The following is a 23,712-nucleotide window of genomic DNA, read 5'->3' on the forward strand; positions in this document are numbered from 1 at the left end:
TGGCTCTAAAACTGGAGAAATCCTAGGCTCATGTGCTATTTTTCCACCTTCTCCAGCTACAGAAGGGGCAGCTCATTGTTAGAGCCCCCAAGCCCACTCCTGTCTGGTTGTGAGCATGCCAGTGGAAATCCCTTCAAACTGCTGGTGCATTCCAAATAAATGGGTCCAATTTAGCAAAGCTACAACAGCAGCTGAAGCAGTGGGGAAGGATCATACCAGCAACCAAGCAGGCAGATCAGAGAAGAGAAAAGCTTCCAATAGGTGATGATGAGCAGGTGGGAAGAAGTAACCAGTTCATCTCTGAGAGAAATGTGAACAGAACCTCACAGTCCCCCCAGCAATTCCTGGGAGGGGCTGCAGGAACAGCCCCCAGCCTCATGTTAACACTTTATTTATAGCATTGCCTTCCTGTTCATAATCTTCCCAACTGTGAATTGCAATTTTTCCTTCCCCCAGCATTATGGTGATGGTTTGGAACACGGAGATGTTTGGAAAGGGGCAATTTGGCATCAGGAATCTAAAAAGCAGATACAGATTACATCCTAAATGTATCTTTTATGAGTTTAGAACGATTCCTTTAAATTAAGCTCAGAGTCTGTGACAGCTTCTGGTAGTGTTGCCAATAAGGAAATAAAACAAAACAAAAAAAAAAAAAAAAAAATCAAGAGATTCTCAGTCATATGTAGTCTTAGAGATCTGGATACCTTGCTTTCCCTCCTGCAAATTTGAACTGCTTACCAATGCTTCCCAAGGAAAGTGCTTCAATAATTTTAATTTGTCACTACACCACATATGCCCTCGAACCCCAACATACTTTTAAATTCAAGGCTTATAAAAAATTAAATGCTCCAATAATTCTAAATTGTGTTTGTTCAGTGTTACTGGAGCCTGGCCATTCCTTCAGTTTGGGGATTTTGTTTTGTTTGCAGTGGGTGGAGGAAGAAATGCTTTCTATTAGTGCTTCAAATTGGAAGCCAGTCAAACAGCATCACAGCAGAGTGATTCAGCAGCCTCTGAGCCGATTCACAGTGTGTCATAAAATGGGATTAGGAAAACAACAATGCTTGGAGGAAAAAGAACCCACACAAAGAATCACAGCAGGAGAACAATACCAGAAAGAACAGAGGGGAATAATCCTCACTTGGCTTCTGAGAAGCAGGTTGGATGACCTAATTGGTGGCTTTCAATGCCCTTCATTCTCCATGGAGTTGCAGGGTTCAGCTGCCCGGATCCAGCCACCACAGCTTAATAAATGTCTCTGCATGGACTGAACCACCCCAAGTGTTCCTGCGTGCACATCTGCAGCCTCTTCTCATTTATCTGATGAGACCATGGTCCCCCTCTGGCACAACCCCAGATGCTACTTCACAGCAGGCAGGAGCTCTTGCAGAGCTAGTGGTGAAAGACCATGCCCACTTAGGACTGGAAGCAGAGGAGCAATCTTAGGCTATGAGTTAGAAACCAAAAAGCTGTGTTTTTTTAGTGTTACTCAAGAAGATACACACACACTGGCAACACATCAAAGGAGCTGAGGTGGTGTCAAACTAAGTGTATTTCCTAGCACTGTCCTGAACAGGAATTAAATTAAACATGTATTTTGGGATCTTCTGAATCCAAGTATCAGCAACCACCTATGGCCAATGCCTAGATGGAAGAGGAAAGCATAATTTAAAACCTGTTCTCTGCGAACCTGAAGATCCTATTGACAACCTTGTTTTGAATTAGGCCATACCTGTTACAACTGTGGCCTTGAAGTGACAGAGGAAGGCAGGGACTCTCTCAGGAGTTTTACTAGATCAGCAGTGGTTGGATTACTCCTATGCAGAACATGAAATCACAGCTTCACGCAATTGAGGAAAATCAGACAATTATATCACAATTCCAATAAAATTGCTATATCCAGAGTCTGGTAGAGACAGAAAAACAAGGAGGAAAAAGAAAAATCTCATATGCCACGGTCTCCTCTTGTAGACTGAGAAAATGATAAAGTGCATCCTTGTAAATAACTCTCTGCAGGATGCCTGGAATTTTATAGAAACTACTGCAACTTGTCTCCCAGTGGGGAATAACTGAGGCATGAGATAAGAAATCAGCTATATCCTAACTTGCAGTGACAGGTGCTGTAAAAGGAAATGCCCAATAAAGGCTTAATGTATAGGAAAATGGCAAATAACTGTCTGGAATTCTGAAATAAGAAAGCATAAAGCAATTCTCTAATCATGTGTAATCAAACAACATCATCAGTTGCTAAAAACTTCTAGGGGAAAAAATGGGAGAGGTGGTAGCATGCTTGTCTTCGTCAGCAGTGTTTTGGGAATATTTTATCCTGCAGAATTTAATTCCCTGTTATTACTTCTGAGCCTGAAGGTGAAAATCATAAATCAGAACCATTCATAACATGCAATAATGGGATGAAATACTCATAAGGAGAGTTACATGATGAAATCCTTTGGGATTGTGTGTAACCCTTACAGTCCTTGATGATAGCATAAAAAATCCTTCTGTCACTAACATCTATTCTTCTCTAATTCCTATATTAGTTTTTCCTCTTTCTTCTCCCATAACATTTCCAGATTTTTGTGTCATATGGCATTCCTTCCACCTTCCTCCCTGCTGCCCTAAATATATGTTTAAGGCAAAATCATAGGAAAGCATTCCATGCTTAAAAAGATGGGCAGGTTTTAAATTACATGTAATTACTAATAAGGGCTTTTAATACCTGAGGTGCTTTCCCAGGGAGTTTTGTTCTGATTTCAGGACCCCCATTGTTTTTATAGAGGGCCATTTGGTCCCATTTATAAGGTGGTTACATTTTGAGTAACAAAGACTGCAATGCTCTAAAATAAAATAACACTGTCCCCACCGTTCTTTCACCTTCTCATAAGTGAGTTTAAAAAAAAAATCCCAACCCATGAAGTGTTAGAGCTTTGTTTTCTGAGTAACAAGACCAATCATGTTTCCTCTGCTTGAGGTCTCTCTCTTCTCTTCCTTTTCTTCTAGGTCCTCTGGATCCACACTGACATAGAAATATCCCATGATGGAGAAAATAATGCACACAGCAAAGAGGAGAACAGTGAACAAGACAAATTCAGCCCACTAGGAAAGAAAAAAGAACAGCAGGTCAGGAGACTCCAGACTCTCAGTCTGGAGGATACCTCTGCACTTCCAAGTGCTTTTTAAAGAGCTGGGTGAAAATTACTTCTTAGTTTCCAAAATGGCTCACAAGATAGAAACTTTCTCATCCTGTTTTTCTGATAAATGTTTGTACACATAATGTAATTATGTGTACTACGTAATGTAATGTAAAATATGTGATACCTCTTGAAACAAAACAGTTAGATTGAGTTAGTTTCATTAAATCTTTTCTTACAAATCTGACTGGAACACACCCACCTGGGCTTTTTGTCTACAAGATTCTTTTGGGAGAAGCAGATTCATGCTGGCCAGAAATAAGCCCCAGTTCACACCTTCATGGCATCATCCCAGAAGTTTCACAGCCTGAATTAAACTACCTCTGCACCATGACCTCCCCCTGTCAGCCTGACATCTCAGGGATGCCACAGGCAGCCTGGCAGGATTCCCCAAGTGAGACCCCTGAGGAAGAGCTGAGTGCCCACTGCTCTCGTTTCTGGGGAGCACTCAACATGTGGCTGCCACTGTGTCCAGGCTCCAGGTCCAGACACAGCCAGCTTGACTAGAGCTGAGCTACAGCAGCATTACCAGCACAGGTCTGGTACTTCCAGCCCTTGGAGGGCCAGGGAGGGCCAGTGCTCCCCAAGGGAGCTCCACTGAGAACCCCACAGAGCAGGGGCTGAGGGACAGCTCAGAGTGAGCCGCTGTCAACTCAGGTGCAGGAGCCTGGGGCTGGGCAGAGAAGCTGTGCACCAGGACGTGGCCATCCAGAAGCACCAGAAGCCTGTTGTAAAGCATGACCTCTGTTTTAAGAGCCAAACCATACCTGTGCCATTGGTGCAGCCTCGGCAACAATGAGCACAAAGGTATTCCCCACAGCCACGGTGAGCAGCCAGCCTGCCTGCAGCACTGACTTCATGCTGGCTGGAGACTGAAAAGAGGAGAAGGGCCTGATCAGTGGGAATCGTGCTGTGCCCTTCCGCCCTGCTTCACCCTCTGGAGTCCTGCCCACTGTAGGCGTCACTGGGCTCAGCCTAAGGAGAAGATGGGGGAATTTTCTCTGTGTGGCATGGTTAATCTGTGATTAATTTCAACATCTGCATACAAGGAGCTTTCAAAACATGGACAGGAGGACACATGAAGAAGCAGGAGGTGCTGTTGTTGCAGAGCTGAATCCGGGTTATCCCCAACCTGCAGCATCTGAAATGGTACGACCAGGACGTCCAAGGAGCCACACAAGCCCTGCAGCTTGGAGTCTGGTGCCATGCGGCTGTATACCTTTGAAAAAGAGACTGGATCTTGATGTTAAATTTCCTGCTGAGGACAAATTTTTCACATCCCATTACAGATCATCCCACTGCATTAAGCATCCTCATTAATAAACATCTGCACGTTACTCCAGGGATAAATTTGAGCAGCTTCAGTAGCTGTTTGACCATGTAATGTCTCAGTCCTCTCTTCTCATCAACCTCCCCAGAAAACAATCAAATCATCCCTTGCAGGTTCATTACCCCTTGCTCCCTTGTCACAACCTTGCATGTTTAGACCCCTTCAGTCTCTCAAAAGAGGTGCCACCCTTTAAAGCAGGTGCCACCCTGTAGCCCTTGAGATACCTTGCCTTTATATCACTGAAAAATACATAGCACAAAATACTTCACTAGGAGAAAACCCTGATATTAAAATATTCAGAGTTTTCCCATTAACTAGCCAGTTCTGTTCTGTCTTCTCAGGTTTACCAGAAAAGGATATTTCCAAGTATCACTGAGAACAGGTACCTTCAGAATATGAATTAATTTAGCTTGAGGGCACCCAGCAAGCTGTGTTACAATCCCACTTTCAGCTGAAGGATAGATAACATTGTTAGTGTCATGTCAAAGGAGGTATGACGAGTCAATGACAGATGCAGAAATAAATCTTGAAGTCTAATTGTAAGGTCCTTATCTTTAAGTGGAGTACCTGAGAATAGGAGAAGGCCAGACCTGTAATGGAGAACATCACCTCCCCAGCAGATATCAGTAAATATTGTGGTAACTGCCAGGCCATATGGACATTGTTGGCTTTGATGTCTTCTGACTTCCACATCTCAACAGCACCTCCAGAAATCTAGAAGGAAAATTAAGGCACACTGATTAGTTGCTGAAAGATCAGCTCTTTCTTAGCCCGGACAACAGCAGCAAATTTACCAAAAAACTCCTTGTAAAGTTTTAAGCAAAGGTAGAAAAAAAGCCCTGCCTTTGAAGCAAACTATGGCTCTTAAGCCTGCCATTTCCAAGCTTGTTGGGAATGACTCCTGCTGCACAGGGCAGAGAGAGCAGGATGGAAGCATTCCAGCTCATTTAGGTACCAAAATAATTCCCTGAATTATTGGAAACCAACAAGTTGTCTTCTGTAGTGGGGTTGGGAAAAGCCTGTGAGGTTCCAGTGCAGAGCCTGTGATCTGCTGCTGTCCCCAAGGTCAAAAAAGGATGAGAGGGTAAGTGCTCATTGCATCCATATGGTCACTGCTCCCATCTTATCAGCACTGTACAACTTCCCTATGATATCATTGACACCCAAACAAATTTAGGTCAGGAATGCCAAGAGTAGCAAAGACTGCTCCATATTAGATCTATTCAGATAGTTATGGAAGCTGTATTCCTAATTATTTTTGTTTCTTTTCCCAGGTGGAATTAATACTGCCCGTGATGCACAGAGGCTCAGAGGCTGAGAGAGATTTGACTAGAAGCCAGGAAAACACTAGATTGAAATGATTTCAGGCAGAAAGCCCTGTGTTTAAGGAGAGTACTTGGGAAAATACAAGGGATGTTTACGAGATGTTCCTAATCACCAATCATTGCCAGGGAGGCAAATCAAGAGACTGTATTTCAGCAGGCTAAAAGGGGTGAGAAGAGTGCTTTGCATTGCTCTTTAGCCCATAAAGAAATGTCACAAGCACCATGCTGTAACTGCACACTGAGGAAGGCTGGGTAGAAGGCAGCATCCCCATGATTTAAGTTTCACAGTTCAGCTACATTAGCAGACTAATATATTGTATTCTTGGTTCTTCTATATGGCACTCCTGGCAGAGAAGCAGGGCTCAGTACAAATCACTGCAATAATTAAAAGTGATCTTGGCCTCAAGCAAACTAACTCTCTACAGAAAGCAGAAACCACAGAGGAGAGATGGAAAAACTGAGGATGAAAAATATTAAAGTACTAGCACAGGCTTTGGAAAGGCTGAGGCATAGAGCCACCCTGAGCAGCCAGGGCTATAGCAGGGACTTATGCAGATGGGACCACAAACTGGAATCCTTGGCGCAGTGACATGGGACACATTTACCTCAGCTGGCCCTGTTACCAGAGGCTCTGGGGCAATTTTCTTAGTGTTATATTTTTAATGCAACTTCTCTATCTGGTTTCTCATCTGGTGAAAGAGGCTTGCAGCCATGGAAGAAGGGTCTGGCCAACATCACTTCAAGTGTGTGTGTTTTATGTACATAAATCTCTGCACTCACAGATGGCAGCATCTGCTTGTTCCCTCCAGGGCTGTACCTCCCCCACTCCAGCTACTGGAATTGGAAAAAAAAAAAGCCAGGTGCTTCATGGCTATATTTTTCCCCCAACGTATTTGGACTCAGACATGAACAGCTCCCATTAATTGCCCAACAGGGAGATGCTCCTGCCAGGGAGTAGCTGACAACACTTTGCTCTGCTCATCACAACACAGCAGCCAAAGTCCCAGAGGGCAGCTTAGCAGTGTGTCCTGTCAGACCCAGTTTGTCCATGTGCCTTTGTGGTGGAAAGGTTAAAATGGGAACTAAGCTGATCACGTTCATCTCCGTGGCTCCAGCCAGCTGGACCAGGGTTGAAGCAGAGTGGCTGAGAGGTTGGCAGGCAGGGAAAGGAATCCCCCCTCTCAGAAGTGCTCAGACCTCATGAGGGCTCGGCTGTTCATAAAACTAAGCCTTGACTTTATACAAGGCTCCAAATTAGCTGTACAGACAGTGAGAGGAGGAAACAGATGTACAACCTCACCAACCTCCTCCCTCAAGACTTTGTCCCTCTTCCCCCTATGCATAATCTACAAAATTTTGGAAGATCAGACTTTATTTCAGTAAGATAAATGTGAGGATAGAGCAGACTGTTTCTGCAGACTGTTTTTTTAAGTGTGAGGCACCACCAGGTACAATATTTTAAAGACCACAAGCAGAGCCAGCTCTTGGCAGGTGGTAGTAACTCTTTGCAGTGCTCTGGGTCAATGTTAACTGCTCAAGGATGGCATGAGACCAGCACAAACCACAGATCACATGATTTTCTATGGAGGATTTCTATCAAGGAAAAGATTTTACTTCTTTTTAACCCATGCAATCTGACATGATCATAGTGTAAGGTGGAACAAATACACACCCATCTCGCTTATGTAGGTACCAAAACTTTTTACAATCCCTTTGATAACAGACTGCCTTCAGAGGGCTACTGCCCAGAGATCAGAGAGTGGACAAAGCAAGTAAGAGTCACCAACACAGGAACAAAAGCACTACCAGAGAGTAGAAGAGGAGTGTGTTACCATCACAGGAACACTTACATTAGTTATCACAACGGTGTATGAGGCACCGAAGTCAAGCAGCCCCAGCTCCAGGGGGAACTCTCCTGTTTCAGTTATGCATTTTCCATTATTATATCTAGATAAAAGGATGAAGGACAGTATTTCCCAGTTAGTTCCACAAACAAAGAACACAGAGCAGAGCTATCCAAACCACCCCTGAAATGGAGCAGGAAGGATGCAAAATGTAAAAATGCAGTAGTGTTTACATCAGACAATCACTGGAGTTCTTGCTATCTTATCCTTCCAGAAGCACTTAGACACTGAATGGAATTCACCTAATACCCAGGTCATTGCTAACATTTTTAATGGTTTCTGCTCTTTCTTAGTGCTGATGTAATATTTTTCCACCCCTTAGGTTTATTTTCCTCCCTGAAATTTTGCTGCATTTCTTCAGGAAATGTAGGCCAGACAAGTACTCAACAGGGACCCACAGATGTGGACCCAGAAGCAACTTTGTTTCCTTTCAATAGAGCAAATTAGCCTTCATATTTGTTCTTCTGATTTTGAATGTGTGAGATGGCACAGAGGCTCACTAGCATTGCCACAATGGCTGCTGCGTCCTACTAAATTGCAGCAATAAATATTTTGGATGGAGCTGATGCAGAGAAAAGCCACGAAGCTTGTTTTGAAACATTGGAAATGCTAGAAATACTCTACAAGAGCCAACTCCAGTGCTGCCAAACCAAGGCCATATGGAGCCCCTGTCTAACAAGCCCAGCCTGCGAAGCCATGTAATGCTACTTGATGTTACCAGCCCACATACTAACACTTGGTAGCATGGAATATGAACTGGCCTTTCCCTGAGAGCACCCTAACACCAGGAGCTTGGGCCTGAGAGAGTAACAAAATAAAGCAGGCACTACATGGCAGAGGACACTTTACCATGTCCCACCTTACTCCACTGGCAGATGCACAGGAATGGCCAGTATCTTCCCTCCAGGCCTCCACATAATGTGAATAAAAACTTCTGCACACACGAGTGGCCTGGAGCACCTGCTCTGCACTGAGTTGATAATTCTGCTTTTTACAAACATCTGCCCCACAACCACATGCCAAGACAATAGCAATGCAGGTTTTGCTATTAGGCTGAGAAAAATCTCTTTGTACCCAAGGAAATGCCTCAGCAAGGACCTTCAGCTCGGGAAGAGAGACTTACATGTCCCTCTCCAGCAGTGAGTACTCAGAAGCACTGTAGTTTTTCTGAACAGCAATGAACCTTTTGCTATTGATGGTGAGGTTGACATCTTGGTTCAAAGCATTAATGAATCTGCAAAGAAACCATATTTCATTGACCTGTCAGACAGGGCAGAAGCATAATAGCAGACACTTTAGAAGTTTGCATACTCTCCCAAAGCATTCTGTAATTCCATAAGTTTATGAGAATCTCTTCTGCAAGTTACCAAAATTTGTCTGATTCATTGCCTAGTTTTTCAATATAAGATTATTTTCCCTGTTGCATAAGTTTACCCTCTTTCTTTTCTATGAAAAGTGACCCACACATTTTGTGGTCTAGAACCTTCTGGCAATCCAGTCTCAGAGACCAACAAAGATTGCAGCAAATTCTGAGAAGGCCACGAAGATGATCAGAGGGCTAGGGCACCTCTCCTGTGAAGACAGGGTGAGAGAGCTGGGGTTGTTCAGCCTGGAGAAGAGAAAGCTGCAGGGAGACCTCAGAGCACCTTCCAATACCTTAAGAGGTCCTACAAGAGAGCTGGACAGGGACTTCTACATGGGTATGGAGTTATAGGACAAGGGGGAATGCCTTTAAACTGAGAGAGGGTAAGGGTTAAATCATGCTAGTTTTTAGGAATAATCTCTTCATTATGAAGGTGGTTAGACACTGGAACAGGTTGCACAAAAAAGTTGTGCATGCCTCATCCCTGGAAATGTTCAAGGCCAGTTGGATCGGGCTTTGAGCAGCCTGGTCTAGTGGGAGGTGTCCCTGTCCATGGCACAGGTGTTGGTACAAAGTGATCTCAAGGTCCCTTCCAAGCCAGACCATTCTGTGACACTATGGTGACTGTTCCATGGCTGTGTGAGGGGACAGAGTCTCATCCTACCACAGGAAACTCTGAAGTTGTGCATCCTGACAACCAAGTTCACCATGCTGGCAAAGAGCTTCTACCAGTGGCAAGGAGTTTTCTAGCATAATAAGATATCTTCATCAAAACTAAAACTTTTATGGGAGCATTTTGTTTGGTGTTTTTTTCATGGAGAAAGGACAGTTTCCTTCTGGCAATTCAAAAATTGATAGTAAAACCAAATGCTTTTCATTTGACCTATGTTTTAAGATATTTTGGTTTTCAGTTCTTTAAATGGGGGTGAAATCCCTGAAGTGAGTCAAGTGCTTAAAAAAGGTAAATTTTTAGTGTAAAAGTAGTTTCTTCCTAGTGAAACTTCTTTAAAAATTCTTAAATGGAAAGTCTGGGTATTTGGTCAAAAATCTCCACAAGAAAATATAAAAAAAAATAATTCTGACTGAATCAAGTCTTCAAGGTGTTTAGTCTGTAGAAACCTTCACAAGTAAAGGGCTATGAAGAGATACTGCTCTCCTAGTTTGTCTACACAGGCTTTCTGATAAAGGGGTTAGACATTGATTTTAAGGTTTGTTTTGTTTAGTTGTTTTTTTGTTTTTATTTTGTGGTGGGCTCATTTTGTTGTTTTGGTTTTTTTTCTAATTTCACCTTGCCCAAATCCTCTAGAAAGTCTAGCTGGAATCATGTTTTTTTGGGGTTTTTGGGGAGTTTTTTGGGTTTTGTTTGGTTTTGTTCTGGTGGTCTGTTCTGTTTTTTGAAGTTTTTTTGGCAAATTTGCATCTTCTGCACCTCACCAGCCAGCACAAACTAGAACAGGAATGTTCATGGACTAATTGGAGTAGCTCAAATTAGGAAGAGTGCACTAAGCAGAGCCCAATGCCCAGCTAAATTGTTTATGAGGATGTAAAATTTTTGCTGCATCCAATTTAGTAGACACTTGTGTATGAGTTTGGGTGAACATCATGGATTGGCCAATTTGCAAAGGACATAGCAACAGCTCCTATCCAAATTGCTGTTCCCCTTTCATCAGTGAGATGAATTTGCCACTTTTCCAAGGAAGGAGCTCTTTTATGTTGCCACCACAGCCCAGACTACCCTAGGCAGAGAGCAGCAATAGTTCTCAGCTCTGCATGGCATGTGTGGGAGGTGACACTCTGTCAAGCCTCCACAGCTGACACCCAAGTCTTGCATGAGAAGTGTGGACTGGATTCCAACCCGAGAACATCTGGGCTATGTTACATACAGATGCATTAGACAAAAGCACTTTCCCTCACCCAACCACCGCCAAATCCTCAAAAAAAGCCATTCCTACCTAACAGCTGCCAAACCATTTTCTGGCTTTGCTTCCAAGTCTGTAATCTAAAGAGAGGAAGAAAAAAAACCCATCAAATATATTTATTAATGCTGCCTTACAATGTGTGGCAGACAATAGTGGTGTCTGCAGAATTACACATGTGCTGCAAAATCTGTGGAAATTGACTGGACTCTCACATAAGCTTTACATCAGGCCACAGCTGGGGAGCCCTGGTACAATGAAGCCAATGGCAAAATTTCATCTCCTCCAAGGACTTGAGATCATACCTTTTCTCCTCATCTCTTCTGTAACAAAGGCTACTGAGTTTCAGCCAGTCACCCTTCTACTGAGGCATGTAGCACTCTCCAAAAAAAGTATTTTTCTTGATCTTGAGATAGCAAGAGAGCATTATTCACATTAGAATCTTTCAGTGACTAGTTACAATTAAACTTGAGTGCCTTACTCCTACAAAATCTGCAAATGCCTAACTTTCAGACCCTGATTCTTGTCATATTCACAGACTTCACAGAAGTCTAAAGCTGAGAGGAACTGCTAGGTTACTATGCTGATGATCATGCATCACTCATGCTTTCCCTGATCCTCAGTACTCAAGAGATTAAACTGTTGCAATATGCAGGCAGAGAGTAGGAGAAACCAACATGCCTGTTTGTGCTCACAAACAGATCCCTGCAGACAGACTCCTGCAATGGCTATCTGGATGGGCACACTGGGGAGTGAGAGTCTCTCTCCTGGAGATCACAGCTAGAACAGCAGCTAGATAGTTAATCAACACTCATTTGGAGAAGCCTGTTTGGTGTACAATGCTGAAAAAAACACAGTTAAGTCACAGCCCTGCCCTGGAGGTTGTATGTCACAAAAAAAGAACACAAAGCAAAGCTCTTGGCTGGTAGAAATCCAGAGCGGTGCCATGTCCACTGAAGATGGCAGGGCAATTTCAATTTGCACTGCCCACAGATAGAACCCAGGCAAGCCAAAAGGGACTTTAGAAACTGGCTCTCTCTCAAAATTTTCTGGCCCTTTCTCCACACTTTTTTTCCTGATGCAAAACCCTGAGTTTCTGAGACCAGGCATCCAGAATTTCAGTATATCTATTAATGTCTATTGTACTTCAGAGTAATATGCTACCCACAAATAACATATGCCCTAAATAATAAATAGCCACAGTGTATAATAAATGTCAGAGCAATAAATAATAAATGGCAACATCATTTTTTTTCCATGGGAGACACATGGGGATGAATACTCTCGTTCATTGCAGACAGACCAGCCAAACTATTACTCGTTTTCACTGATGATCCCCAGAGCTCTCAAATTCATTTCCTGCCTACTCAACAGCCCACAAAGGAGAAGAAACCAATTTGAGATAGGATCCTTCCAGGAAAGCACTCCCACCTGAGTGAGTGGGCCAAACCCACCAGTGAGGGAGGTAATTCGAGGGTGAGCCCTGCAACACAGCAGTGGTGCTGGCACTGCTTTCCTTGTGTTCCAATGCTGGAAAAGTATCATTTATCACACTGTCTTCCACATCTCCCTTATCTAGAGCTGTGAATGACAGGTCAATAGCATCACCCAACAGCACAGCTGCTTCCCAGCACATGAGAGCCTGCCTGTGCCAGGGTGGGCATCAATTTAAGCACAGTCTAGACAGCTGGGGCAGCATAGATGTACTGGAGCTCTGAGATTGCTATGCTCCAAACCTGTTGAAGGCTTTTGCTTCTTAAAGACTGTATAAAAACCACAAGTATCCATTTCCTAAAGAAACAGCACACAGCTTTCAGGGTCACAGGGAAAATTTGTGTGATACTGAGCCCCAGACTCCAAATCATAAAGTCTGATCATTAGCAAATCAACTTGATGCTATGACAAAATAAATTCTTTAAATTAACTTCAAAAAAGTTATATGGTTTCTACTATATAATACTGAATGCTTGGTGTGGCTACCCTGCAAGGTAAAAGGCTCAGGAATTGCAAAGAGAAGAGATATTTTAGCATGAGGACAGATTCTGATGGCATTTACACCCCACCACAATGTGCAATACCCCCAGGAATTTCAAGAGAGCTTCTTAGGATACAGCTATGCATAAAAGATATCAGAATCTGCCCTACACATCCCATATGCCCCTCTCTGATTGTTGCAGAAATACACAAAAGTCCAAATACAGCCAGCTCTGCTGCAGAGCCTGAAATGAGCTTAATCATTTATTCTGTGCAGCAAAATAAATGGGCCTTCTGTGCTTTTTCACTAAACACTTGCAATAACTAATCCCAGAATCATTCCTCTGATGCTTTTATTCTGTGGCCAGCCCTAGAGCCTCTTTACATCTTTGCTTTATAGAGCCATCTTTGGGGGAAAACCCCTGGCTCTGTTTCCCCAGCTTTCTCCAGCTCTGCTGCCTAGCAGGCATGACTCTGCTCTCCCACTGCAGCACTCAGTGGATTAAAGTGTGCCCAGAAACTCTCAGATGCCACAACACCTCTATTAATCAACCAGCAGAAATGTGTACAGATCCAGTGCCTCTAGCTAAGAAGTGAGTTTTAGACCATCTGAGAGCAATCAGACAGACATTGCAACTGAGCAAATGAATTAATGAGCCTATTACCCCATTGTAGCATCACAGCCATTGAATTAATACTGTATTTACACTTCACTCCCACACTCACTAAGCGGCTTGATAGGCTTCCTTGTGCCTCAAAAACAATTAAGCTGTATACTGATTTTTCCTTCACGGTGTAGTTAAAAGCAAGAGTCAATCCTTGATGTTGCAGGGTGAAGTGAAGGCTCTGTTGCTCTCCATTCAATATTAATTTTGAGTACTCAGCTGGGTTCTGTGGAAGAAAATAAACTTGGTTACACTTTCTTCAGATAAGAAAGGATTTGTATTTTCCTACCAGGTGCAACACTATCCCCTCTTTAAGGGAGACTGTAATCCTGTTATCCTCTATTCCTAATTACAGGTGAATGTAAGGTGTATCCTTTGCTGGGGAAATTCTTCTCCAAAGGTTCCATTTCTGTTTCATATAATAGAGATATTATGCTTCATTTGTAAAGCTATTCCCATGCACTTCTAAGGCAATGGAGCAGAACAAGCTTTTGCATCTGTGGGCTTTATTAGAAAAAGCTTGTAAAAAACTCCATCCTTTCTTCAATGACATGCAAGTCAGGCCCTTCAGTCCCAAATACATGCTTACCTGAAAAGACTCCACAGGCTGCTGAAATAGGTCCTTGTCTTGGATTGTCACTTGAACAGGGTTCTTTGCCAAATTCAGGACCCGAATTAAACTTTCTTTTGGGACAAGGCGAGGCATATCAGTTTCCTAATTAAAGTAAAAGGCTTTAAGTGCCATCTGTATGCTTTATTAGCACTTTAATAGATCTTCATTTTTAGCCATAATAGTCTTCCTCTCTGTAATGACATTTTTCCATCCCTTCTTCAACAGAAGTTGCACTCAGAGAAAACTGAACATAAATCATTTTTAGGGAGGTTTCCTCATAGTAGCTCAATGGCTAACCCATCATTCCTCCCAAAAATTGCTCTTCACACTACTAAGTGTACAGACTACACACCTACTGAGGAGATAGAACAATGTCACAGCTTTCATTATACAGCTCCCTCGTGCCTGGATTTAACCAACTGCCACATCAGAATGGAAAAATTTGTGCTTAGCTTTCAAAAGCAGTGATCAGAATAATTATTTCCCACTGCAGTCACTGACTGGGAAAAGATCAGACCAGAAGTTAAGTAGTTTTGAAAATCCCAGTCCAGCTTCACGTCTGTAATCAGTGCTTTTGCATTACTGGACCTTGCTATCTATACAGCTGACTGTATAGATATTATTCCTTGTTTTCTGAGAGAGGTAAGCTGATGCCTCCAGCACTGAGGTATCTCCTTCTGTCAGGAATCATTTCCTAGAAAGAGTACATCAATCAGTGTCAGCCTTGTACTACCTGCAGAGCTAATATTTTTTTTAACTTCTCTTTTTTTCTCATTTTATTTTCAAGTAGCTGCAAGCAATACTGCAGAGCTATTTATTTTTCTTCTATCTTATCTGATAATTTGGAAATTGCAGGCAGGGCATTTTGAACCTAACTGTGTGGGGAGACAAACTGCCAAAGAAGTCAGAATGAACTGATTTCCTTGTATCCATATGCTCCTCTGGACCAACAGGCCGGCTAATATAATCCAGCAAATTCCATTACTGTAGCTTTTCACTTCTGCTACCCACAGTCAAGTGAAGGTGGACCATCTTACCCTCCTCTTTGCTAGATCTTAAAGTGGCCTTTAGGGTAAAATTTTCATGCACAGGCAGGGGGAACATCTAACTCACCTTGCCTCTACCCAGAGGAGTCACCCCCAGCCAGAGCAAACTGTGGTGCTTGGCCAGAGATTCTGGTGGTGAAAATGAGAGCATTTCTATTGCTCACATAAAGAGATCAGAAAAAAGACCTGAACCCACACAGTCTCATTTCAGTGGGAGGCTCGTTAGGGGATTCACCTGAGGAACTAGCAGATGTTAATCCAGGGCTGTGAGCCAGCCACTCTAACAGAAGGTTTTAAGTATACATAGAAGCTTTAAAAATTAATCCTATAGTAACTTTGGTGAGACAAAGGTCAGCCAAAGTCTACACAATGCCGGTCATGAGCCAGAAACAAACAGTGCAAATCTGCAGGAGCTAACATGGAATTTATAAGAGATGTGCTGCCATCCTCTCTGGGGATGCCTGTCAGTCCCTGAAGCCTGTGTCAATATTCACCTGCCTCCCCAGAGAAACACTCTGGCTTGTAAAAAAAAAGCCATACCCATCATAAAGCAGGAAAGTGATTAAATTTTAATATTTTAAAACAATTAAATAAAAAAACCAAAACCACCACACACACATAAGACCCCAAACAGAAAAGTATAGGCAAGCTACAGCAAGAAACAGGAGAGAGAACAGACTACCTTTTGGAAATTAATCACTAGCATTAACTAGATGTCTGTCAAGCACTTTGACGATGGAAATCTAGAATATAGACCAGTACAGATGACCAGCACAGCAAAACTGCAAAGACTAGAAAGAAAGACATAGAGACAAAGAGAGGGAAAAGTAGACAAGGTAAGAATTATCATTAGCAGCTGGATCAGTATCCTCAATTGTAAAGAAAACATTACAAATTTTGATCAAGGAGCACAATGGCTCAAAGGATTATCTACCAGACATCACTAATAACAGCCCATGGAAAGAAAGTATTTCTGAGGAATGCCTTGTGCTTTACTTACATTTATTTTGACTTCTATAACAGCTGCAAGTCCAAATGCCAGCCCTGCAAGGATCATACCTGTTGCCATTTTCCTAATAGGTCTATGAAACAAATTAAAGAGGTGCCATTAAGGAAAAAAAAGTAATTTAAACTATAGAATACCATTCCTCAGAGCCAAAGATGTGCCAAAACCATGTAATAAACTGACCAACAGGTGGCACTCAGGATGACAGGCTGTCTAAGTTGCCAATCTCTTAACTTAAAACTATTTTATTATTCTGCATGAGGCTGGCACTGAGGCCAATTAGAACTGATATGCCATGAAAAGAAGTTCCTTCCTTGCAAGTTTCATATTATCTTTTTCCCAGCTCTTCTAGTGGGAATAGCTCATGACATTATGTTAATCCATCATGTTGGAAGGAGCACCAGAAATGATGTATCTTCAAGTCCCTTTTGGGAAAGGCAAAAGACAAGTAACATTCTATTTAGCAGTGGGAATGAGGAATAGAAAAATGTGTAGTTTATGTCATCAATGTTTCTGACCATCTGGGGCATCATTCTGGGTTATTCCTCATGCCAATACATTTACATTTCTAGGAAATAAAGAGCTTTCTTCTAAACTCAAGGCAAAGCTAGTGCAAATTTACCAGAATTACGTGAGAAAATCTGATATAAATCAGAATAATACATGTCCAGAACAGCAGATTCAAGCTGAGTATTGAATTGTTGAGATTTGAGACAAATCTGGTTCTAGATTCAGTCATCTCCACTCTTTGTAATGGTCTTAGTCCTGGCATTTAATCCTGGTTGGTGCTTGAGTTTGTGCTGCTGCGTAAACTACTCTGTGATCTGGTCATCAGGCAGGAAGCTTTCTGCCAAGTCAAGGCACAGTCCAGGCCATGGGCTCACAGTGGTTATCAGGAAGAAGCACAGCCTCTGATGTGTATCCTCCAAAAGGGGCACCACTGCAGGGCTGGACAATATTTTTGATATGTCTTTCGTTGCAGGTAATTCAGCACAGTGGGGAAGGACCAGCAGGGTGAAGGGGAAGGCTTCTGAGGCACCTGCCACTCCCATTTTATGGCGTTTTGTCTGTCCAGCACTTTAGTTTGGAATAGGAACATGCTTTTTAAGCCAGTCACCCCACTCATTACCCTTTCCCATGCTATGGCTCACATGCAGAGGTGGTGCTGGGGCATAGAAACTTGTCTTCTTTCAGTTGAAATTCCACTGACAAAGGCACTCCAAGAGTGCACATAATGTACTTCCACTGCTACAGGGCATCAGTCCACAGAGGCAGAATATAGATACTCTCAAGTTAATTCACACAAATTGCATAAGGTGGGTGTCATAAACAACCTGAGGTCTGCTCCTATTACACTGCACTTCTTGCTAACATAGACTAAGGATAAAATGCTTGGCTCATGTGGAAATCTCCTGATGCACTCACTGCTTCAGATCCTAGCCAGCATGGGACCATGAATTGGGTCCCATGGGGACTTTTCAGGGAGGGAATTATTTAGGCATGACCTGGGAAACAAGGTGGAAAACATGATGATCAAATTCAAAGTGAGACTACTCGTATCTGCTTTTGGAACAATCTGTACAGAGCAGAATGCAACATCACTGAGTTTTACCCTCTGGCATTTCCATGAGGAAACAAGCCACTTCCTTCTGTGGAAGAGGGTGATGCTGACTCTTGGGACTGAAGACTCAAGTATTGGGAAAGGTGAATGGAAAATTGTGTTTCTCTTCCTTAAAAGCTATTCTGCACACTTACAGCAAAAGAAAAAGCACAGATGTATCTGCATTGTCCCCAAGTACTTACGTGAAATTCAATTTGCACATGTTTATCAGGGGGTAGAGCCCAAGGTCAAAAATTGGGATGAAGACAAGAATAAGAAGTGGATTTAAGAACTGCAATACAAAAGAATGGGAGTTCAGTGGCTAGAAAGCAACTTTTACTAATTAAACCCATAAAGCACTGTCCTCCAGAAATAATTTCATTACAGAAGGGACATGGACAAACACTTAAAACCTCCTTTTAAAATATAATCACAGTTTGCACTTAACAGCTTCTCCTATTAAGTTTTCACAGGCATGAATACATTTTGTTCATATCCTCCCCTCCAAGAGGCAAGCAAGCATCTCTGGCCCAGTTTCCCTGGAGAGAGAACTAAAACATGATGTTTTTAAAGAGTACAAAGCCCACTGACAATAGAGACAGGTGACCTTTGGTGCTGTGGTGGGACCTTACAACAAATCAGCAACGATGGAAACATCTTGGGACTCCAGCAAAATCCCAGAGGAACAGGCACAATTCTGTGAGATTGGCAATTTCTCACACTTCAACACAACTGAGTAATCCCCCAGGAACAAAATTTCTCCTGGTATGGGCACAGCTTGTCTGCCAGCCAGAAGTGGCAAAGCAAGAAAACAGAGAGCAATGAAGAACAAGCAGGGAGAAATGTTGTTTCTGTTCCAAAGGAAGATTTCAGGGAACAGAACAGCTTTGAATTTCTCCAGTGCTATTCACCATAAGAATTGTAATCAACTGTGACAATATAGCACCATCTTGCTTTCATGTTTTCATGAAACATGTTTCCTCCCCTGCAGAAAGGGAGGAACCAAACATATTTCAAGAACAATGTTCATCCCAGGACAGGAGCCTGTTAAAAGGAGATACAGGTTGCATTCTCCGCATGCCAGTACTAGATCAAGAATTATTATGGTGGTATGTTACCCTACACCTCTGCACTGTTCTGCAGGAGTCAACTTCTGCATTAGGACATCCTCAGGGTCTTCTGAACCCCAAGCTTGCAAAGCAGCCTGTGAACAATAAGACAGAGGCCACACCACAGCAACCAGAAGGAGCATCGCTATTACCTTGAAAAGGAGCAGACAATGGCCACTGATCCCATGAGAAAAATATAAATGAGTGAAAAGAAGAAGATACATTCTAAGGGTTATTTCCTACCCTGTAGTATCTTTTACCTGCATTTGGTCAGGCTGAAGGACATATATTCCCTGAAACAAAAAGATATTCCAAGTGATTCATAAACACTGCAACATATCAGTGCATATGGTAAACAAGTAATCGGTCCCAGAGAGGCCTTTGCAGCCAAGGTGGTCTCCTCAAATGCTTTATGTTGGCTTTAGCAGCTGATATTGTGCTCTTGACACTTTTTGTCTGAGGACACAGTGTTTAATAAGATCATTTTGCAGAAGGAAGCTGCACTCAATCCTTGATATTTGGCAGCTGTGACACAGCTTGTGACAGGTACTGAGGCTCATCTTTCAGGCTGGCTGAGCCATGAAGTAGGTGAGTGGAGAAGGATGGGGGTGTTAGTGTCCAAGCTGGGAGGCAGGCTTAGAGCTTCTTCCCTCCCTGCTTCTATGAAGTGAAAAGCCCCAATCCTATAAGTGAGGGTTCCCAAACTTCAGGACCCTGTGATTTCTCCCAAGTTCCTAAAAGGATAATAGAAGACCATCCTTGAGCCAGTGGGCTGCACAAACATCTCTTTCCTCCCCCCATCTGCATCTAAGAGGCTTTGGACAACTGCAGCTTCTAGGTTTGAGGCAAGAATCCTCAAGGCTTTAAGAGGTGCCTCACACTTGCATCACTATCCCAGCCCCTCAAACGGGCAAGGGCAACGGGAATGGATGGATGGAGGGATCACAGACTCCAAAAGGAACCATGGACCCGTCTCCAGGGAGGGACTGGTGGTTTTCTGAACTTCATTAAATCCTTAATTTGAAATTAAGATGAAGAAGATGGTGGGAGGAAGGGGGTCAGGGTCAGGGGGAAGAGTGTAGAAGGGAAGAAATTCGGAAGGAAATAATGTATTTCCAAGAAAATGCTGGGGGGGGGGGGGGGGTTGTCTCCTGTCTGCCAGTCATGTCCTGAGGTGAGTCTAGACTGGCTGCCCATCTCTACCTACAGCTGCTTCCTGGGAGAGTGGAAAAAAACCAGGCAAATACCCCCTCCTGCTACTTTGCACACACTATAGAAATGTGCCATTAGGAAATGAGCCTGCAAATGCTTCATCTGACACTAAATCATTCCCTGCCTGACTCCAGACTTCCTAGCTGAGCCCTTGTCCACTGAACTGAAAGTCACAGAGTATTATTAATATGAACTCCAACAAGCCTAAGGGTGGGATCATTCCAATGTTGCAGTTAATTTTCACCTTCTTGAGGTGGGGCAGCTCATGAGGGGAGAGAGAGGAGACTGAAACAAAAGCCAAGGAGCTATCCAAGTTGGTGTGACAAAATAAAAGCCTTGAATCTATCTTTCCTCACCTGGGAGAGGCCAGTAGTGACACCTGGAGATACTTAGCTCTCCTGCTAATGGATGACTAAGTACACGTGAGCAAAACACCGGAAAACTAATCTTTTAGATATACATCACATAGACTGCATGGACTTTGTTCTGTCTTTCTGAGGTGGATAAATATTACCCAAGGTGTAGTCTTTTTCATGCCTCATTTGAACTAATTAAGCCTAATGAGTATCACATATTGAGAGCCCAATTTTTAACAGGAGTGACATAGAAGGTCTCAAATTTGTGGCTTTAAGTCAATTTTAAACTAGAAAATGGACACTTACAATCCTAGATTTTGATGTGAGCATCTGCAGGCAAGATCTAGATGGCCTGTTAAAATATATATGTCTAAACAGATCTAGATGGCCTGTTAAAACACATATGGGGCTGAAAAACAGCCCAGTGTGGGGACACCTTTGGGCAGATAGCTGATCTACATTTATCTGCCACTGTAGCCATTCACACCTTTGAAGACCTTTATGGAAACTAGATAATTAATCCCTATCACATCTTTAACCCATACACAAGATTCCTGCTGGTTTTGAGAGGCTTCCTTAATGTATCACCAAGTGATCCAGTGCAGAAATGTACAACAGCTCTAGTCACACCTTAAAAGTGCTGAGTGACTTGTCTGCCTTCCATGGAGGCAGCAGGCTGAAAATCCTACCTGCTCTAGGTCACAGGGCTACTGGCTGCCAGTAGGTCAGCGTCCCTGACCTTGTTGGCTGCTGATGGCTCCCCAGCCCTCACTTCTAGCTGAGATGAGCTGTGATGAACTGAACATGGCTGCATGAACAGAGCCTCTGGCTTCTAATCACCAAAAGTGAGACTCACCCAGATTCACCAAGCAGACGCTCTTAGTACTGCAAGACTCCGGTTAATAAGCAAGAGCAGGGATGTTACTACTAGTCTTACCAGCCCTGATGACATTAAGTACTTACAAAATCAGCATTCATTTTTGTGGCTTGCAAAGTCCACCTGGATCCCTAAAGAGAAAACAGACAGCAGTGAAGCCTTCACGATGTTCTATGGGGCTAGAAAACATGGGGACAGAGAAGATGACAGTGATGGAGGTCTTTTATTTCCCATCTATTCCATCCCTTCCCTATAACACCTGTCATTAGGCAGGGCACATTCTCCCCTCTCATCCTCCTGTGCCAGACACCTGGCAGGACTCTCAAGGGCTGCCCAGGAGTGATGGTGGAAGGCCGTGGACACTTGGTAGGACTGTGGCCCGCTGTGTCCCCAGGATGCATTCATGTTACCCCAAAAGGACAGAAGTGCCAACCAAGGCTGACAGGCAGAGCTGTACCCGTTGTACTGTACCTGCTGATCAAACAGGGCCCAGAACATTGGCAGTGGTATGAAGAGGAAGAGAACACGAGTCACCATTTTAACCTCACCAATCAGCTGTTTCTAAAAGGAAACAGGCAAAAACATAAGGCAGGGGTGTAAAGGCAACAGGTGATTCAAGCCACAAAGCATAAGTTCTATTTCTTTCTGCATGGCAGTTCTTCATTGCACTTCCTTGTGACATTGGAAATGTTTGCATTTCTACATTTCAGCGCAGCACCTAAACTGTCCATTAAGGGTCAGGAGAGTACAGATGTGGGAAGGGACAGGAAAATGCATGTGAGGAATGGTGTGGCCAGGCTAGTCCTACTCTCTCCCCTGTCTGTCTGCCTATCTCCCCCTTCCCACTCCAAACCTACCAGGTAGAGCATCACTCACTGAGTATTTTTCTGAAGCCCAGTCCAGCCAGTGATCTCTCTTTGGAATCTCACGGGAGCGGTTTTTCAGCCGGTTTTTAATAGCAAACTAGAGAGAAAAATGGGTGAGTAACTCACTCACACTGTACCTGCCCTTGTCACATTCCCACCTCAAGGTTACCTTCCCCCTCTCCAAATGTAAGTAGTGCCAGAACATTGAGGGGGGTGGGTTGCTGGATACCTCTAAAATCTCGGATTGGAGGCTTTATGATGAATTGTCTGCAGGGAAGTTTCTATGACACTGGTTAATTAAAGGTATGAAGGGGGAATGAATCATAGAATCACTGAATCTTAGAATATCCTGAGTTGGAAGGGACCCACAAGGGTCATTGAAGTCCAGCTCCTGGCCTGTTTATGCTGTGTGCTCCAGTCACTGAATACACTGACAAAAAAAGCAGACCTCACTTAGAAATCCTGTCTTTAAGATCCTGCCTGTTTCCCCAAGGTAAATTTGGCACTAGGACTGACCTAGATAAAGAGAAAACATCTGCTGTTAGCAACAGCTTCCTGAAATAGAAACATCATTATCCACCTAATAATAAGAGAGTATTTTTCACATACTGTATTCAGCTCACACACCATGAAAAACAATTTATAAGGCTCTAATGCAACTTCAGCAAGTGTCTCTTGCATTTACATGAACATGCTGAATGTCCATAATGTGAATGTGTGCTATTACTGTCTGCTGAACTGATAAAGTTCAGGAAAATTATTCAACTGAAAAATAAGGGAGTCATATATCTGATATTCTCTGAGTTTCTGAATTTTCCTTTCAGTTCAGTTTGCACCAGCATCTGCCACTTGTGGTTCTACTACATGGACATCAACTGAACAGTTCATGGAGCTAAGGGAAAACAACTGAAATGATGAAAAAATAACCTAGGATCTAAATGTGTTTCTAAATCCTTAGAGCTCATCAGCAAGACATCCCAAAGCAGCATAGAGAAGAATTCCAAAAGTCACCACCCCTATCCCTTTGCACCTTTTTGTCCCGCAGCCTCTGACTCACACATGAAAAAGAAAATTACACACACTTACACCGATGCATTTGCACACTTCCAGCAAGACATTTCCTTGTGGTGGTGTTTTTCTGTACAGTCCACTTCCAGCAATGAACACAACTGAAAAAAAAAAATTATTACCCAAATGGGGATTCACATGGCTGAAGCTCAATCCTGCACTGGCTTTTGGGAAGGATCACCCACCCCTGTATTCAACAGAAATGCTCTGCCCTTGGGGCACCCAGGATTGCACTTCTAACTAAATAAATATACAGGAGTCCTTTAATGCATGTAGATGGAAGAAAATGCA

The 23,712-nt window shown here is 43.1% G+C and overlaps 1 protein-coding gene across 9 annotated transcripts in view; it reads right to left on the minus strand.

Moving 5' to 3' along the window:
* Positions 1 to 1,775: 1,775 nt before the first annotated feature.
* SLC15A2 (solute carrier family 15 member 2) overlaps positions 1,776 to 23,712 on the minus strand; it is a 52,244-nt gene continuing 30,307 nt past the window's right edge. For 5 of the 9 annotated variants that reach the window (XM_059852723.1, XM_059852725.1, XM_059852726.1 and 2 more), the window contains 15 exons: positions 23,440 to 23,522; positions 22,364 to 22,450; positions 21,959 to 22,048; positions 21,574 to 21,618; positions 19,303 to 19,335; positions 18,137 to 18,225; positions 16,328 to 16,409; positions 14,258 to 14,383; positions 13,730 to 13,894; positions 11,066 to 11,112; positions 8,874 to 8,984; positions 7,697 to 7,793; positions 5,089 to 5,235; positions 3,959 to 4,063; positions 1,776 to 3,096 (listed from right to left, as the gene is read on the minus strand). In XM_059852723.1, the coding sequence (XP_059708706.1) occupies positions 2,920 to 3,096; positions 3,959 to 4,063; positions 5,089 to 5,235; positions 7,697 to 7,793; positions 8,874 to 8,984; positions 11,066 to 11,112; positions 13,730 to 13,894; positions 14,258 to 14,383; positions 16,328 to 16,409; positions 18,137 to 18,225; positions 19,303 to 19,335; positions 21,574 to 21,618; positions 21,959 to 22,048; positions 22,364 to 22,450; positions 23,440 to 23,522 (1,484 nt within the window). In that variant the 3' untranslated portion in view covers positions 1,776 to 2,919. Of the gene's footprint in view, positions 3,097 to 3,958; positions 4,064 to 4,095; positions 4,167 to 5,088; positions 5,236 to 7,696; positions 7,794 to 8,873; positions 8,985 to 11,065; positions 11,113 to 13,729; positions 13,895 to 14,257; positions 14,384 to 16,327; positions 16,410 to 18,136; positions 18,226 to 19,302; positions 19,336 to 21,573; positions 21,619 to 21,958; positions 22,049 to 22,363; positions 22,451 to 23,439; positions 23,523 to 23,712 lie in introns of those variants that run through there. The other 4 variants (XM_059852722.1, XM_059852721.1, XM_059852724.1 and 1 more) reach the window with 4 other exon arrangements.

The sequence above is a fragment of the Haemorhous mexicanus genome, chromosome 8 (assembly GCF_027477595.1).
Source record: "Haemorhous mexicanus isolate bHaeMex1 chromosome 8, bHaeMex1.pri, whole genome shotgun sequence".
Lineage (NCBI taxonomy): Eukaryota > Metazoa > Chordata > Aves > Passeriformes > Fringillidae > Haemorhous > Haemorhous mexicanus.